This window comes from Lutjanus erythropterus, chromosome 19, assembly GCF_056507025.1.
Source record: "Lutjanus erythropterus isolate fLutEry1 chromosome 19, fLutEry1.hap2, whole genome shotgun sequence".
Taxonomy (NCBI): Eukaryota; Metazoa; Chordata; class Actinopteri; order Lutjaniformes; family Lutjanidae; genus Lutjanus; species Lutjanus erythropterus.
In genome coordinates this window covers 18,711,597-18,730,321 of record NC_139335.1, presented here as the reverse complement: position 1 = coordinate 18,730,321, position 18,725 = coordinate 18,711,597, and the positions used below count along the sequence as shown (strand labels likewise).

At 39.2% G+C, this 18,725-nt stretch overlaps 2 protein-coding genes across 2 annotated transcripts; both read left to right on the top strand.

Moving 5' to 3' along the window:
- The first annotated feature begins 2,367 nt into the window (after window positions 1–2,367).
- Window positions 2,368–5,284, top strand: prl (prolactin). The gene is made up of 5 exons (XM_084745256.1): window positions 2,368–2,479; window positions 3,104–3,216; window positions 3,364–3,471; window positions 4,412–4,594; window positions 4,788–5,284. The coding sequence occupies exons 1-5, from the start codon at window positions 2,437–2,439 to the stop codon at window positions 4,977–4,979; spliced, it is 639 nt and encodes a 212-aa protein (XP_084601382.1). The 5' UTR covers window positions 2,368–2,436; the 3' UTR covers window positions 4,980–5,284.
- A 1,946-nt stretch (window positions 5,285–7,230) lies between these two features.
- On the top strand, window positions 7,231–12,617 carry LOC146309650 (dual specificity protein phosphatase 3-like). Its single transcript, XM_084743628.1, has 3 exons — window positions 7,231–7,452; window positions 11,400–11,632; window positions 11,903–12,617. The coding sequence occupies exons 1-3, from the start codon at window positions 7,277–7,279 to the stop codon at window positions 12,109–12,111; spliced, it is 618 nt and encodes a 205-aa protein (XP_084599754.1). The 5' UTR covers window positions 7,231–7,276; the 3' UTR covers window positions 12,112–12,617.
- The last annotated feature ends 6,108 nt before the right edge of the window (window positions 12,618–18,725 follow it).

Genomic DNA, 18,725 nt, shown 5'->3' with positions numbered 1-18,725 from the left:
AGTTCTAATCAGAGTTTAGCAAAACTACCCAAGCTTACCCAAATTAAAATACAGAAAAAATAAATTTGAACACTGTCAGGACCCAGAAGACATGAAAGGGGAAGAAACAGTAATTTTCTCGATGACATTACATGGTTTGAAAGGCAAAAAAGAAGTTAGATTATTTGCTAGCTGGCTAGTTTTAATGTTTTATAAAATGTGCTCAGACTCAGAAAAGCACATTTTCTGCACACAAAGCCACATTAATGTACAAGTACAGTTTATGTCTTAGTTGTCTGTCTTATTCTCTGTTCTATCCTCCTCACCTCTCTGTTTTCTGTGTTGAGTCTTGCAGTGTCATGTTGGACCTGCCATCCCACATGTGTCCACCAGATGTCCTCATTAAATTCCTTTCACCTAACCTGACACCTCCTCTGCACACAGGTTTGTTTTACCAGAGCTGTCTGCATTACACATTTTGACCAAGGGACAATTAAGGACAATATTTAGAATAACATGCAGTACATTTCTACATATTAGTTTTTATATCTCAGAAGAAAATAAATAATTTAAAACATATTTTTCCCCAAACAATGACAAGGTAAAGGCAGCATTATCCACATTAACTTGTGAATATCCCCTGGAGCAATAAAGTCTTATTTTATCTGAGCCTATAATAATAGATCAAAAACTGCACTGTAAATGATTTTTTTTTTTTTTCACGGTAATACAGCATTACTGTATTCTCAGCAGTTCCTCACTGTGTGCAGTGTGTTACTGTAGATTTTCAATGCATTCTGGGAAAATATTGCAGTAACTCTAAAAACACTAACTGACTGTGACAAACAAGTGTGAGGATTAAAAAAAAGTCCATAAAAAAGGACAGGTTTTCCCTAAAGACATTTTCCCCTCTAGACAAAGAAAAGAAAATTTAAACAGTTCTTACAAATTTCCAGTACTTTCGCTTTATCTAAATCTAGGTATCATGTCTCATTGCTGTTTAATAGTGCTACATTGGCTTTTTAAACTTTGTTTTCTGTAAATATATACTCATTCTGAATTTGATGTCTACAACATGTTTCATAAACACTGGGACAGGGGCAACACAAAGCTGGGAAAGTTGTGGAATATTCAAAAACACATTCAACAGGTAAACAGGTTAATTGGTAACAGGTGACAGCATCACGTTTGGATATGAAAGTGGCGTCCTTGATAGGCTCAGTCCTTCACCGGGGAGGATGGGGTGAGGTTCACCACTTTGTGAAAAACTGCATGCAAAGAGTCCAGCCGTTTGAGAACAACATTTCTTAACAGAAAACTGCAAAAAAGTGGGGATTTTACCATCTACAATCCATAATATCATTAAACGACAGAGTCCAGACAAATCTCTGTACATAAGGGACAAGGCCAAAAATCAACTTTAAATGGCTGTGACCTTTGACCTGTCAGGCAGCATTGCATAAAAAAAATCCACATAATTGCTTAAAGGATATAACTACATGGGCTCAGGAACACTTTGAAAAACGATCTTCGGTGAACGCAGTTTATTGCCGCATCTACAAATGCAAGTTAAGACTCTACCATGCAAATAAAATATATAAACCTCCAGAAACACTGCTGACTTCTCTGGTGCACTAATGCAAAGTGTTACAGTGTGCTGTGGTCTTGAGTCTACATTTCAGATTGTTTTTGAACATCATGGACGTTGTATCCTCCAGGCTAAAGAGGAAAAGGACTATCCAGATTGTTACTAACTTCAAAAGCCAACATCTGTGACGGGTGTGTTAGTGGTGCTCATGGCATCATGGATAACAGTCACATCTGTGAAGGCACCATTAATGCTGAAGGGTGCATGCATACGACATATGCTGCCATTCAGACAATGTCTTTTTCAGAGACGTCCCTGCTCTTTTCAGCAAGACGATGCCAAGACACTTTCTGCACATTTTACAATGGTGTGGCTTCTTATGAAGAGTTCGGGTTCCAAACTGTCTTCAATAATTGGTGTCCCCGATTCCCAAACACTTACTGAATATTGAATATAGATTGAAGAGTACTTGTACACTGTGGTATTGCTGCTTGAACTGAAGTAAAGTACTTCTTTTATCACTGACTGTAAATTAAAATGTCAGGTGAGTCATGGACTTAGATGGTCATCAGTAATTTAACCATCAAATGACGTTGTTGTGAATTAAGACACGTGTTGTTTCATCCCTCTAATTAAGATCTGGGAGGAACTTTTTCCACTTCGACCTGTTGCATCCATTCAAATCTCCTTGACCATGTTTCTCATTAGGAACTGGACCAAACAATCAGCTCACACGCACCCACCTGCTGCATACGCAAACGGATGAAGCCGAGGAGGAACTATAAAATGGAGGCAACACTGAGAAAGAGAAAGAAGCTGCAACGAGGGAAAGAAGTGAAGGCTAACAAAAAGCTAAAAGGAGACAAGAGATGGCTCACAGAAAAACCAATGGAAGCAAACTCTTCATGACAGGTGAGACTTGTCTATTTTATCTGTCTATGAAATTATATGAAAATAGGATCTTTTTGCTTTTATTTGTGTGGGATCAATACAATGTGGGTTGTAGAATATCTTAATTAAAACTGGTATGTTCTGGCACTCAAATCAGAGATTTTAAACATTGTGTTACTAGAGTCAGACCAATAAATCACCTGGGCCGTTATTATACTGGCCGATATTAGCTCATATATATGATCTATGACATATAGACAAGGATCCTTATCACAAATACTTGCCATCTCTTATGTGTTTATGTATAATGGTCAGTATATTGATATTGGATTTTTATCAATTAAAAAAAATCTGGGCTACCTACCAATGTACAAATTCAGCTTGTTTCATTCATCAATTATTAGTCATTCATTAAATCCTTCAAAAACATTTAATATCCTGGAGAGGGGTGTACTGTCAATGCATGTGTTAACGTTTAATAAATTAACCACCTGTGCTACTGCTGCTGAAGCAAAAGAGAATGAACACTTTAAACTCATTAGCCTACTGAGATTCTGTGACATTTGGCCTTACAAAAAATAAAAAATAAATAAAAAACAAAAAAAGATTACTCCATTATCTCTGTCTTATTTCCCTGCTTCATAGTTTTGTATACTGTGGCAGCGTGCAGCGCCGTCCCCATCAGTGACCTGCTCGACCGAGCCTCTCAGCGCTCTGACACGCTGCACTCCCTCAGCACAACACTCACCCACGACCTGGTCAGTACCTGTGATTGTGTGTGTTTGCACTATCTGAAGGTGTCTGATACTTGCTATCTTTCAATCGCAGCGAAACATGTATTAGCAGGTGAGCAGTTATTTGTGACTGTGCATTACAATATAACGATCATCTTATGTCCCGCCCAGGATTCTCATTTTCCTCCTATAGGCCGGATGATCATGCCCCGCCCCTCAATGTGCCACACCTCCTCTCTACAGACACCTAATGACAAGGAGCAAGCTCTGCAAGTGTCAGTAAGTGACTGTATTTCTTTTATTTTTCTCTAGTACATGCTTGTGTTCCTATGTGCAATATCAATACTCCAACTAGGTGTATTATCATCCAGTGTGCAATATCTGTACCAAAATCCCTAACTCAATGTGCAATATCCATAATCCCCCTGTGCCATGGTGTAAATTTGTAAATAATGTATATTTGCTGTTACCATTTCCTATGTTATATATTTTTCCCAGTTATATTTCCCTGTTTATATTGCTTGCTGCTATTTATTGTCTCTTTTTGCTGTTGATTTTACAATTTTTGCTATACACTTTGCTGCTGTAACACTGAAAATCTCCCCACTGTGGGACTAATAAAGGAATATCTTATCTTATCTTTTCCACTTCCACTTCCATTTTTTTTTGTCCAGCAGGAGTCAAAGTTTTGTTCAGTTCAGTGTTTCTCATTACCATACTTCCATAAAAGATGCAATCATCTGTGAAGTCCTTGCAGTTTGGAAAAGAGCTGGCACTTTCAAAAAATACTTAGCAGGTGATTGGATGAACCAGTTGAACTAACTTAACATTGTAAAAGTTCAAAAACTTATAAGTAATTTGAAACTGTAAGCACATTTTGTTTAAGAGACCCTGTTGCAATTGAATAGAATAAATTAGTTGGATAAAACCTGAAGAAATAAAATTTTAATTTTATTTTTATGTTAACATTGACAAATCTGTAATACCTACTGACATACTTACTTTCCGGTGTTTCGGGTCTTCTGGTGTAGCCAGCGGATATCAGGATAACAGATATATTGGCCAAGACTTCCTTTTGTGTGCTGGTCAATATTTACAGTTCGATTAGCAACTTCACAATTGGAACATCTTAATTTATTGCATATTGATCTTTTGCCCCCCCACCCACCAATTAACCTGAGTTTATTGTCTGATCTTATTATTATCTGTTTCCCTGCAGGAGTCAGACCTGTTGTCATTGGTTCGCTCTCTGCTCCACGCCTGGCTCGACCCCCTGGTAGTCCTGTCCAACTCAGCTAACACCCTGCCTCACCCAGCCCAAAACAGCATATCCAACAAGATCCGGGAGCTCCAGGAGCACACCAAAAACCTGGGAGAAGGACTGGATATCCTGTCTGGCAAGGTGTGTAAGTGTTTGTTTTGATTTTGAGTGCCACCTAGTTCCATTTTATTCGAGAGAAGGCTGATACCTGCAAAACTCAGCAACACACGCCAAAACAGTCTAGATGGATAGCACTACAAGCCAGTGGAAAAATACATAAATTCCTCTCTTTCCCAACCTCCCTCTTACTTTACCTGCCTACTTTCTCTCCCAGATGGGTCCAGCAGCTCAGTCCATCTCCTCACTGCCCTACAGAGGAGGCAACGACATCAGCCAGGACAGGATTTCAAAGTTGATCAACTTCCAGTTCCTGTTGTCCTGCTTCCGCCGGGACTCCCACAAGATCGACAGCTTTCTGAAAGTCCTCCGCTGCCGGGCAGCAAAAATGCAACCTGAGATGTGCTGAAGAGTGAGGCAGCCAACTTAAGGATTTTTGTCTACCAGCTAGAGATTTAATATATGTACTAGAAATCTGCTATCTGAGCTAATTGCTAAGTAGTTGACATTGTGAGCTGTCAGGAGATGAAGATAAGGAGGGATGACATGGCACACACACAAAATTACCTTTTGGTTTAAGTGACACCTCTTAGCCGTCATAATGCACAAAATATTGATCCAGTTCTTAATGTGAATGTGTAGATGATAAAAAATGTGAAAAACACTGATGATCTTGATTGAAACATTTCCCTTCTACACTTGCAAAAGGGGTAAAGGCTTCTTTAATGGCCTAAAATTTAAAGGTTAAAACAGGTAGGTAGGGGAGCAGCCCAGTAATGTGGTCATACACTTTCCCAAATGTTTCCAGCTGGTCTGGCATACTGTCCATATTGAGGTCACAAACTGTGGTAAATCTGTGTGTCATCTCCTCCTTGTTTTTTTTCCTTCTACTAAAGCTTTATACCCTCAAAGCTAAGCTGCTGAAGGAGCTTTGCAGAAGCAGGCATGGTGTGACATGAAATCCCTCCACCATCCTCTCTTCAAGTCAGTCTTCACACTGGGATGCAGGGCTTCACTGGAGAATAACTTGTACTCTTCCTAATTAATGATTGTCTGGTGACAAACTGCAGCATTTGCACTTTAGATGTAATTACTTTCTTGAAAGCATTTTGCATGCCATGCCTGTCAATTCATATATTTCTTTAAACTCTGTATATCAATAAAATTATCTCTTGCATTGTAAAATTATCAGTGTCACCTTTTTCATCTCCACTGTCTTCCCAAGAAACACTATCAAGCGTTTAAGCAAATTCCCCAAAACAACATGGGCAGAGGCAGAGGAGGAAATAGTGTGACGTTGTTGTAGAGCAAAACATCAGAGGTGGCAAAGCATGATACCAAATTCCATCATAATCTGTTATTTGCTTGATTGATAAATTGGTATAAAAGTAAGGGCTTGATCATGGTTGTAGAATCAAGACCTTTACACAGTGTTGCCCCTTGCATTCAATTTTTGGTCAGTGAGAAATACCCCTGCAACCCAAAAAGCCTTTTCCCTTTAATCCACCATAATAAAAGAGACTTCACCTCTTTCTGTTATTTTAGAGTTCCATGGAGTTTTTATATTTGTCAACTTTCCTGGAGCCGAGAAAATGAAATTAAAGATCCCTAACGTGATCACCATGTTAAGTCTATTGGCTGAGCAGGAACTCACATTTGGGGCCAGCAGGAGAAACACTAGTGCACATATTCATGGGGCCGGAAACCATGGAAGTAAGCTTGGAGGCCAGAAACTTTTCTGATCCATGTGTCGGGTGGACAACTCCTATTGGGCCAAATAGGCACCATTTTTGCATCCAGTATCCAGCTCTAATATTAGGGCTACACCCATGGCACTGGAAACATTTTGAACTCACATCAATGCTGCTTTGTATCTAATCACGCCACCTCTGTTGAATTTACGCCCACTTGCATCTTTCCATTAACTTCCTTAACTTTTTGTCCTTGAAAAGCTTAAAAAAAAAATCCATTTTACTTCTGAACAAAATTGCATAAGCACACTTAAAGGTAGAAATCACCATTCATAGTTGGCCGTCCTCCCAAACTCAACAAATAAGACAGATGGATAAAGACATGAAGAGTGACTTAGAGATTATAGTAAATAAAAAATTAATTCAGAACTTTTTGTATAGTTGTATATTACAATAATAATGGTTAATAATTCTACCGTACCCTTGAACTTGCCTTACGGCACATCAATGCACCTTTACACACCCTGTAACGATTATACCATACATTAAGATATGTTCTTTTTCTTTAGGAAAGACATAGTATGCCTTTAATGTTGAATCCTGAAAAAATGGCATTTATGTTATGAAAGAAAATCACTAAATTGGGGTGCCATGGTTTAAAAATTAAAATAAATATAATCTGTTTTTCCTTTTTTGCTGATGGACTTCAATGTGTAAACCACCACCTCTGAAACCAAACACCCTTGTATTAAAATGTAGTTTTTCTCCCTTATCTCTTTATTGTTTTGGTGACCCCAGCCCCTCAAAAAGTCCAGTCCGGCCCTGCATGTAGGTTTAGTTTCCACAACACTGAGCAGCTCTCAGTCCTGTCGAGCGCGCTGAGAGCAGAGCAGCCGCCGCTCCTCCACACCGAGAACCCGACACCTGCCCGCCACATTCACCTCCTTCCTCCCTCTCTGTGTGTGTGTGTGTGTGTGTGTGTCTGCTGGAGGTGCTTCTTCGGATCTTATGAAGAATGAAGAATAAACACAACCAACAGGTGAAGGCAGCGGCTCCTGACCGACTCGACATGTCGAGCTTCGAGGTGACTCTCCAGCAGCTCAACGACCTGCTGACGGACGAGAGCGGCTTCTACAGCTGGCCCACCAAACACTTCCACGAGGTTTACCCGCGGATCTACGTCGGCAACGCGTGAGTCACTGCTGTGGTCATTATAAAAGATTATAACTCCTCAGGTTTATTTTCTCCACCCGTGTACAGATGTGACACATTTCAGTGAACACGTCGCTCTCCAATTCAGGTCACGTATCATAAACAGTCCCTGTAGATTGTGAATATCTGACCACAGCTGAAACAATCAATCCTAATTTAATCTCTTTTTATCCCTCTAATTATCCCATTACACTCTAATGTGGTGAAACGTTGATATTATGAGACAGTGGCAGCAGAATGATGTGTTTGGTTTGAGGTGTTATTGTATTAAAGGTTATTACACCACAAAGGATGATAAATTATTTAAGCTGCACCTTTAAAATAATTTAAAACACAATTTAAACTAACTGTTTACTATAATAACATCTTAAATTTGCCTTTGAATAATCTGTTGTAGAAAATGAATGCCATGGCTCACAGTGAGGTCATTAAAAGCTCATTGCTGTGCCATAATTAGTCTTTTTTTTAATTGGCAGTCCTATAAATTAAGGTTAAGTTAATGCCTCTTTTAAGAATTGGATATTTTTATTTCCCTGTCTGAGAGATTTCCTTTCTGCTCACAGACCATGAAGGCAACCAGAGCCACGATGGTTGTATCAGACAGGAGCTTGTTGAATTTTTGAAGAGGTGGATGCAGGAATGCTATTTAAAATAAAAATAATAAAATAAGAGAAAATGGAGCAGAGACAGAAGAAGGCAGAGCTGGCAGGAGAGGCGGGTTTGAAAATAGCTTGTGTGCTGCTGAACCTGTTAGTCCCCTGTTGAATTAAAATACCCAGAGTGCTCCACATTTCCATCTCTGCAATTAACATTACGGACCTCTCTGTGTAGCATCAAGTGAGTCAGTTTGGAAAGAAACACACACAACACAGAATCCATTCACTAACACAAAGGGATAGTAGACTATATCAAGGGTTCATGTATTTCGTCATGAGAGGTTGAGCTAAATTCACATGTTAACAAGGGATGGTCATAGTGATGAAAAATCAGCAGCACAATATCTTGTGCTTGTCACAATATCTAGATGTTGGACACAATAGAAGGAAAGGAGACATGGAGTTTGAAGGAAGTTAAGGAGACAGACACCATCAACTTGACTTAAACTTATTTTTCAGTTTTCTGTCAATGACTGGTTAGGATTTGGGATGAGCCAGTCAGAGGCAAAATATAGCAGATCATGCCTTCTCTTTCCCATCCTAGGAAAAAAAAAAAAATCTCTAACTGAAGCACCATTTTTGCCTTATCCCATCATGCAATATTAAGTTGATTGACAGGAGCTGTAGGATCCAATGTTTTTGGACCATACAAGGGACTAAAAACTCAGAACATCTGAACATATGCTGCGTTGAGTTTAACATTGATTTATCTTATCTGTTGTGAGTTCATCAACTCTATGGAAATGCAGTAGAGCAGGCTGACAGTAATGTAGTTAACTCAACCTGCACTGCAATCACACGTGACACGCCTCACTCTCTGTAATATATACCAAACCCACCCTTCCAATCTGGCAGTCTGTTGAAACAGCTAACATCTCCCATCTCTCCCTCTGCTTGTCAATGCCATCGCTGCCTTGCAACAGAGTCACTGTTTATTCAGTCCCACCACCACCCCAGCATCCACCTGCAGGCTCCGACAGGAGGTCCAAGATATGCGTTCATCACTCCTCAATATCTCTATGTAAACAGAATCTGGGAGGAGTGATGAGGTTGGAGCCTAGACGCCAAACTCTCTGTTCTGCCGCTGCAATAAACATTCTTAAAATGTGAGTTGTCTGAACTTCATAAGTGGAAGCAAGCAAGCAAACTCCAGCAGACGGAGGGTGGTATATTGCCCAGATATCATAGAAATGATGTTGCGGCAGTGCAGCTGATTTCTCCCTCCTTAGAAGAACAAGCCAAATGTACTTTTTGAGAAAAGCAGAATTGCATGAACCCCACAACTGAAACAATGTGTTACAAAGAGGTCTATATATTTCTTAAAAAGTCTGACTTGGAGTGTTAAAATATCTGCCTTAAAGGGATGATATGCATGTGCTCTAGTGTGCAATTTCCTGTATATGTCATAGTAATCTTGAAATGATCAAGATGTTAACAACACTGACCTTTAGCTTAAATTAAATTACGCTTGAAAGCACATACAGCATTTTCTAATTGAGTCATTAGCAGGAGAAGCTTGTTCACCATGCAGATTACTGCACATAAGAATTTTTTTTTCACAGTAAAAAAATGTTTTTCCTGATGTGCAGCACAATGTGTTGAGATGGGAAGAGAATATTCCAGGCTCACAAGCAAGTGTGTGTTCTACATTTTTAATGAACATAGAAACTCTTGGATGTTTTTTTTTCCAGCACAGTGAGTCATGGCAGTGTATTTCAGGAGAGAAAGCTTCTCTAGTGCCTCCTTTATTCCGCCTGCCTTCCTAATGGAGACATAATGGACGGAGCAGAAACACTTCTGTCTTTTATAACGGAGCATATGTCCTGACAAATATAGGTCTGAGCACAGAAATGCATCGACGCAGCCCTGTGAAGCCTCATGAAGAGAACATGCGCCCACGCATCGTGCTCTCTGAGCGGGTGTTTTTTGTTTTGATGTATCTGTCCTGGTTCCTGAACGCCTGGCAGACTTTTTTTTTTTGTGTGTGTGTGTGGAGGCGTGATGTTGCTTTCAGTGTTAGCACCAGTGTGCATCGGATCTATTTTTAGCTCTCGACATCTAAAAGGCAGGAGGTGCCAAGTGGTACAGCGATCCCAGGGGTTCGCAGCGAGAAGCAGCAAGATCTCTGGCAAAGCAGCACGTTTGTATGACAGAAAAAGTAAGAGGGAGCAAGAAAAATGAACTCTTGAATTCCAAGACACCAAAACTAAGGCTGTTGTTAAAGCTGGTGTCAATAGTAGGCCCATAATGTAATACACTCTGCTATTGAGCCTGAAAGTGGATTACAGGAAAATAAAAACTAGTGTGCAAATGTTCAAAAGTCTCATTTTATTTAATTATGGCATTTTTCCAAATGACCCATGGTCACACTTTATTTTACAGTGCACTAATAAGACATAACAAGCTGTACAAAATGAGACAAAACCTAAAAATAATATGTTCTTTATTAGTATTAGACCCTTTATTAGAGCCTTTTTAGACTGTATCAGAGGGTAACTGGGACACAGTACAACAGAACTGTAGTGTTAACTAAAGTGCATTATTTCCCACTGTTAGATCCTTATTAGACTTTTTAGTTTACAGTACAGTTCTGTTGTAATGTGTCCCAAATGACCCTCTAAGAAAGTAAAGGGGTCGATGGTGTCTGATTAAGTTATAGTTGTGTTTGTTTGATATCTAATAAAGAGCAAGTTATTTTAGTCTAATTTAATACAAAGTACAGCTGTTAAGTCTTATTAGTGTGCTGTAAATTAAAGTGTGACCTGACACATGTTTTGCCACTTTGTATTTCATGAAACACTTTATTTAATTATGTCACTTTTCATGACAGCGGTGTTGTCACCACCCTCTCACCTTTCAGCCCCGTCCTCCTGCCACTTAAGCGAACATGCTCAACGCCTGCTATCAGATTCAGCCAGCCAGCTCCTGTTAGCTAGAGGAACAAAGAGACGCTGCTGCTATAAATAAACACAGAACACAGACAGAAACTTCTCCCTTTATTTGTGTAGCTTAACAAGGCGCCACATGCTTTCTTCCGAGCTGGGTAACTAGCAAGACTGGCTTGTGAGTTTAGTTCATTGTTCAGCAATGTTACTCAATCAATCAAGTGACCATTCCCACCCCTCTTTTCTCGGTGCTCCAATAACAGTCGACTAAACTTGGTATGATTATCGTAATTTAAAAGATCCAGGCAACACCTCAGTTGCCATAGAGCTAAGTGTAAAATAACCTTATAGTGTGTATTTCTTTCTGCTTACCAATCTGATGCAGGTTTGTGGCAATGAACGTAATGCGTCTCAAGCGCCAGGGCATCACCCACATCCTGAACGCTGCAGAGGGAAACTCCTTCATGCATGTCAACACCAACGCCGAGTTCTACGGCGGCACAGGCATCATCTACCACGGCATACCGGCCAGTGACACGGACCACTTCGACATCAGCGTTTACTTTGAAGAGGCAGCAGACTTCATCGAGAAGGCGCTCGCATACAAAAATGGAAAAGGTCAGAGGATAACAGCGCAGCTGAGATGAAAATCCTGTTTGTTTTTGTTTAAAATGTGGGGTCTGTGGGGATCTGACTATTTGATCTGACTACTATTAGACCTAAAATTGTGAATGGAAACATGAAATCAGTGTTTCTGTAGGTTTTTCCACTGCCACTGAAATGGCTAAAAAATAAATTAATGCAGCTTTAAACTGAAATGCAATGTTTCAGATACTGTTGTTGTGAGTTTGGTCCAACCTGAACAGCTGCTTTTCTTGTCTTCTGCAGGTAAAGTGTACGTCCATTGCAGGGAGGGCTACAGCCGCTCGCCTACCTTAGTTATAGCCTACCTAATGCTTCGCCAAAACATGGACGTCCACACGGCTCTGGCCATGGTGCGTCAGAAAAGAGAGATCGGACCCAACGACGGCTTCCTTCGGCAGCTCTGTCGGCTCAACCAGAGGCTGGATACCGAGGGGAAGTTCTGGGACAAATGAGGCGGACGAGGAAGCAGACAGACTGTGAGAGAGAACAGAAGTATATGCTTAATTGCACATCACTTTGTTTCACTTGTTCTACAGCTTTAACAAGCCGCAGATCTGTGAGATGTTCTGGGTTTGAGGATAGTGGAAAATGAAGGTCATTTTCTCTTAGACTAAGGCTGACAGCACTGAGTGTATGTACAGTACAAAATTATACACACAAACGTCTGACACGTACGGTATTTTAATTGTGTCCAAACAAACACTGGTGATACCATGTGCTGATCATAAAATGTAATGAGTAAATCCAGTTGCACTGCATTCACTAATACTCAGAATATTATATTAGATTTGTCTTGGTTCAGGTCAAAGTGACATAACCAATAAGCATATTTTTCATGTCCTGCATACTTTGGTGTGTTTTCCTGCTGCTCATTATTCCAGAGAACAATATCGAAGTATAAAGGGAATGTTCATATGCATTTAAATACTAATTGTAGGAACTGGTGAAAAAATAGATGGTCTATCTACTCTGTGATACTATCACTGCCTCCTTTCCCCCGTCTCCATTTCTCTTTCTCTGTCCTGGCTTTGTATCTTCTGTCTTGGCCTCACTCCTGCAAACACTGCCAAATCTCTCCCAGACACTCCCACAGGGGATCTCAAGTGGACACTGTGACTTTTTAATATTAAATCAGATTTTTCAGGGTACTAGAGGATGATATTTAATGGTTTTAGTGTAGTATGTTTCAGAAAACTGCACAATCTTTGACCTAGTTTGCACTCATGTCTAGAAGCCTGCCTCAGAAGTACGTCTCAGTAATAAATTGTCTTGCTGTTATGGTGCTTTATAGGAATTCTTGACACTATTTCATGCTGCAAAATATTCAATTTTAATAGTAAAATTAAGCTTGTCTGATGTTATTGGAACAGCAATAGTTCTGCATTTTGGGAAATTCGCTTTTTTGGTGAGAGTTTTGGTAAGAATACTGATAGCCAACACCACCAGCCAGTTAGCTTAGCTTAGTTTAGCTCAAAGACTGGAAATGGCTATGGATGAGCATGGATGGAGGATGTGTTTGTGGCAAACACTTTAAATAACTAACTACTTCTGACTAAATGACGTGTGCCGACTGTGTCTGTAGATCAGATTGCATCAGAAAAGAGTTGCAGTGATGGTGCAACTTAAATCTTTACTGTTAAAAAATATGGCCTTACCATAAAACTTTAGAATGGAGTTTGGCTCAACAGCATCATAACAGTGCATTCAAGTGTCTTAACAACATAAAAGTGACAGAGTCACTTATTTCAGTGTCTGAAATACATTATCTCGAGATTCAGTCAGGTAGTTTTATATGTCAGGTTCATCCACATCGATGGGGGCAGACTGAAAGGATCTCTATTTCTTAATTTTCTTTTATACAATAATGCGGATTGCTGATCACCAAAGATGTAGCATAATTGCTCACTTGACAGGCCAGAGGATTTAGGCTTCTCATAGCCAAACAGTGAAATGGTTTTTCTAATTTTATGTAATAGAAATGGCAAAAGAATCAGAATTTGTTTTGACTACAAGTCAAATTAGAGTGGTTATTTTCATCCACGTGCAGGGTTATGTCCAAAGGTAATATTATCTGCCTGTGAGTGCCAGCAACGGTAGTACTCACCATATTTTTACCCCATTTGTTTAATCTGTCCAAAAACCAAAATGCTCTGGGCTGTTTGTTGCTCAAGCACAGTAGCTTCTGCTCTCCCTCCTAAAACCACAACTTTACCGTGCATTAGTGTAAATAAACAGATTATAATGTGTAAATTAGTAAGGTTTACAGGTGCTGTTTACCTTTGGAGAAAGCTAAGCTAGCTGTTTCTCACTATTTCAAGTCTTTGTACTAAGCTAAGCTAACCGGCTGCTGGCTGTAGCTTCATAAGTAGTGCATAGATGTGAGAATGGTATCAACTCTTCAAAGTCACAAAGTGTATTTCCTAAAATGTGGAACGATTCCTTTATTGTCAACTTTGATGTGTCTCACATTCTTACATCAAGCAGCTCTTGACAAGTAATTCTCTACACGTGTTGCTCGGTGTCCTGTCAGGTTGCTGATGGTATATGACTTCATGCCAAATGGTCCAGTGAGTGAAACTAAGCCACTAAAGTCTCTGATTGTAATTTAAACACTGCCAGAATGTGAGATACGTTTGTCAGTAACTTCAATCTTATTGGATTACACCTTTTGCACATTAGTGTGTTTACATTTGTGTGTTTTTGTCAGAGTAAATGAAGTTTTATATTGTACAGCAGCATGCTTTGTAATATACATGTGAGAAATGTTTATATAACTTTGTTAGCACAGCTGTGTATCTGTGTATGTGTATTGGATCATAGTGTGCATTATTGAGTGTGCATTATTTGTCACAATGTGCAGCCTGTAACTTGTGAATCATCATGTGCATTACTGAGTAGGATGTGATGTAACTGGTCAGGTCAGTAGGCTTCATTGAGTCTCACAGATTATGACACTGCTTATATGAAGTGCACTTTATCTAATGACACTTGTGATTGTTGTTGCTCTCTTTTCATACATTCAGTAATAAACAGAAAATGACATGGATAGTTTTCTTTCTTATAAACATTGATTACTGAGGTGACAGTTCAGCACATACTGAGTTCAAGGCTATTTAAGTTGATTGTTCACTAAGGCCACTGTCCTGTTATCCTGTCTGATATGATTTCACGAAATAACTTAATATTACAGTTTGAGAGAAGTGGAATCTCAGATCTGGAAGCAGGATAACAGGGAAACAAAATGTATAACCCAAATGCAGATACCAGAAGCAGAGCTGAAGCAGTTCAATGAATTTATTCACAAAAAAGTAGAACACTTGACACACAGAACAAAGAATTAATCTTAAAGAAAAATATATATAAATAAATAAATATATATAAAATAACCAAAAACTATGACAAGGGGTTTTAAAGTGGACTGTGGAATCTGTAGCAGATAGTTAGAATATAATGTCTTCTTTATGTATTTTTAGACTCATCATTTTACAACTAAAATCACTGACATGGACCTTTGGAAAAGGCTCAAGGAATATGAAGGAAAGAGAAACTATCAGCAAACATAATGTGTTCTTTCTACTTTAAATTAATAGCAATTACATTGACATTACTATTAGAAAAAGAGCAATACAATGTGATATCCTACATTTAAATATTTAAAAGTAATGTAACCACATGATGATGATCCTTCATCATGTCGCATGGATGTTATGCTGTAAAAAATAATCTAAAAAAATATACAGAAACATACATTCTGATAAAATATGTAGTTACTGCATTCAGTCTTTGTGGGGCACTCTACTAAATGATACTGCAGCCTTTTGGTAGTAATGTCTTTGTCCTGTAGAGGGAGCAATAGGACTACTGTAACAGGACCAGTTACCAGCAGGCTCCCCTGTTCAAACTGCAGGTCTCAACCATCACAGTTTTGTAAAACTATTAGAAGATTCAACCACAGCTACAGTTCAGAACACATTTGCAATACCTAAATAAAGCATACTGTTTTAGACTGATGCAGCATAGTGTCTACACTACGTTTTTATAAATGCATGTTGGATCATCGAAGAGCACACCTGTAAGTAGACGTGGTGTTTAGGTGAAGAGTTGATAGTACAAAGCAAAAAGACTCCAGCACACTGTCCCCTGCACTTGCAAATCAACGGTTTAGTTATTATTTATTTTTTCTCTTATTCGTTTACTTTTTGTCTTGATAAGAGACAGACCTCAGACAATATTTTTGACAACCTCATTTTAAATATTTTTTGGCATGGCACACTACATAGACTAGATTTTTTTTTTTTTTTTTTTGCATATTTTTCTGCCTATGGTACCAACCATTGTAGCTGCCCTTTAAAAAGAGTCCACTTTAATCAGAGTCTGCTTGAAGGTGGACCAAATCTGCTCTGTTCAAGCTGTCTCAGTCCAGTTGTTTGGTCTGCAGGGTTCAACTGACAGCTTTCACACCAGCCCAAATGATCCGCACAGACCTGACAAACAACCCAGGGTGCATTTTAACTGAATCAAATAAGGCTAGTTGTGAAAGCACATAATCACTGCATTATAACTGTAATAGTCAATGAACTGCATCAATTCTATATCATTAAAATTAATAGTAACCACATTAATTTTTAATTGCCAAAATTAAAATGTATCCAAATTGATTATTTTGATCTGTATAGCTCTCATTACATGTAAAAAATAAAAATAATTTTTTTTATTTTCTTAGCAAGTGTCCAAATGTCTCACCCATGAGGAGTTAAGTGTCAACAGAGCAACTTGGTTGTAGCTGTTGGCTTGAGGCTTAACATAGCAAACATACTAATTAATGCCAATCAAAATACATTTCTAGCCAAATCAAAGACATGGCAGTGATATTACATAACTTGCTAACTCTTAAGAGTGTGTGAAAACTCACCTGGAAGAAATCATGAATGATTTTGGTCCTCTTCAGGACACAGAGAAGTTGTGCTATTCAACCTCCTGTGGCCAAAATGAGTATTACAACAACAAACAAAGAAGGTGTAATGCAACAATAAATAAACATGTGTTATTAACCACCCAGCCAAGTTTAAATTATAAAAAAAAATCATTAAAATTAGAGTCTCAAACTCATGAAAAACTGAATATTTTCCTTTGCTCTGAAACGCAGCGGGGCTGTCCGCTCTGCTGCCTCAGTGTCAAACACTACCACTGGAAACATGCTGCACCCAGCAGCTTTATTGGACATGTCCAGATGTGTTTGAGCTACCAGACCCAGAGGATGATGACAGGATGGTATTGTTTTTTTCTTCTGCGTTGGGTTGCTAGAATTGAAGTGAGGTGAAGTGAACAGCTGGGCTGATTTGGACTGAGAGAGTCGCTTAGGGTACGTTTGTATCTGACCGTTTGGGAGGGTCGGGGTTGGGGAACCCATGTCATTCAGGTGTCCATTCATGGGGCTTATATAGTGTTGGAGGTCTGCCACAAAAATCCTGAACACAGTGTACAACTGATGGCCACTGACCAGGCACTATATCCCATAATGCATTGCACTAAAAGAAAAACAACAGCAAATATGTAATTAACAGAGTAGAGAGTGGTTGTAGTACTAGTAGTTATGTTGCTTCTTCACTGTGAGATCGTTATAAAGTCACCTACATATGAATCACTCTAGTGAGTAAAATGCACAAAGCAGATTTTGTTAAGATGTGAAACATTATTTTTTTCTTATTTAATTGTCAGTATCTTCAACATGTAGACAATTCACCACCAAAACAAAACAAACATCACTGACTCAGTAGTACTCCTCCACCCCCTCTGTCGCTTCCTTCTGCTTCACTCTAAATCCCCATCATCCTGCCAGTGGCATTTTAATAGACACCTCCCTCCGCCTCCTCTCCTACTAAATGTGTGTGTGTGTGTGTGTGTGTGTGTGTGTGTGTGTGTGTGTGTGTGTGTGTGTGATTACATTCCACAGTCTTTGTAGGTTGAGCTTCATAGCGAAGCCTCTCTCCCTCCTTGACATTTTTGCTGTATTTTCTCTTTTTCTGTCTCTTTCTGCCCTCTCATCTGTTTTCACACATGTTCTCTCTCTCTGCATCTGTCTGCCCGCCTCCCTCTTTCTCTCTTTATCTCTGTCCTAGTCTGACACATGGAGTTGACGCCAGGACATGTCTTTTAGGAGAGGATGGTAACTCTCTTACATAACAGCAGTCTGCATGAATGAATCCACGGGGGTGGGGCAGCCATGTGTTTAAAATGTGTGTGTGTGTGTGAGGTTTTGGTGAAGTCAGGTGGATGTGTGTGGTGAAGTATGACTGCTCCATGTAGATCCTCACTATTTGAAACATTTTTTTTCTAACTGGTAGATCCAATTTAATCTTCTTAAAGGAGAAATCTGTAATATATTTACTATGGTAAATCATAAAATGACCATGATGTGTCATCAGATATTAAGGAAACATACTCAGTTGAAATACATTTTCTCTGACATCAACACTGGTGTCCTTTTAACATGATACTGTCTGACAGGTAATGTTTGCAATGTTCATGATCTTAGTTTAGTCAGTTAGTATGCAAAAGTAAGATAATTAGTACTAAACAGAACACACACAGCTGTGGCTGAAAGAAATCACTTTGGTTTTCCTCCTGCCATCCAAAGAGCACTTCATGAGCTATGTAGGTTTATTTATTTATTCAAAGGATCCCTATTATCTGATGCCATGGCAACCAACTAATCTTCCTAGGGTGCACACCTGACATGCGATTATAGAACATATTTGAGCAGGGAGTCGTGAAACAAGCAGCAAAAAACATTTCAGACTGTCAACATCCTCTCTTCTCTGAATACAAACGTCTGCCATCAGGAAGAAGACTCCATGTGCCAAAGTGCAATCAAACCGCTTGAAGCTATCATTTGTTCCAGCCTCCATCAAGCTGCTGAACTTTATCGCTAAACCCCAACTTAGCACAGCAGAGCAACGAGCAATGAATACACAAGAACTTTAGCACTTTTTTTGCATTTTAATTCCTTTATTAATTGTTGTCAATGTGAAATGCATAGTCAGATGTCTCTTTTCATCTCTTTTTT

Excerpts from the sequence above, each read along its gene's own strand:
- prl (XM_084745256.1), top strand. The coding sequence starts at position 2,437 with ATGGCTCACAGAAAAACCAATGGAAGCAAACTCTTCATGACAG. Across the intron at positions 2,480-3,103 it reads AAGCAAACTCTTCATGACAG|TTTTGTATACTGTGGCAGCG; the intron begins GTGAGACTTGTC and ends CCTGCTTCATAG. Across the intron at positions 3,217-3,363 it reads CAACACTCACCCACGACCTG|GATTCTCATTTTCCTCCTAT; the intron begins GTCAGTACCTGT and ends TGTCCCGCCCAG.
- LOC146309650 (XM_084743628.1), top strand. The coding sequence starts at position 7,277 with ATGAAGAATAAACACAACCAACAGGTGAAGGCAGCGGCTCCTGACCGA. Across the intron at positions 7,453-11,399 it reads CGGATCTACGTCGGCAACGC|GTTTGTGGCAATGAACGTAA; the intron begins GTGAGTCACTGC and ends AATCTGATGCAG. Across the intron at positions 11,633-11,902 it reads CGCATACAAAAATGGAAAAG|GTAAAGTGTACGTCCATTGC; the intron begins GTCAGAGGATAA and ends TGTCTTCTGCAG.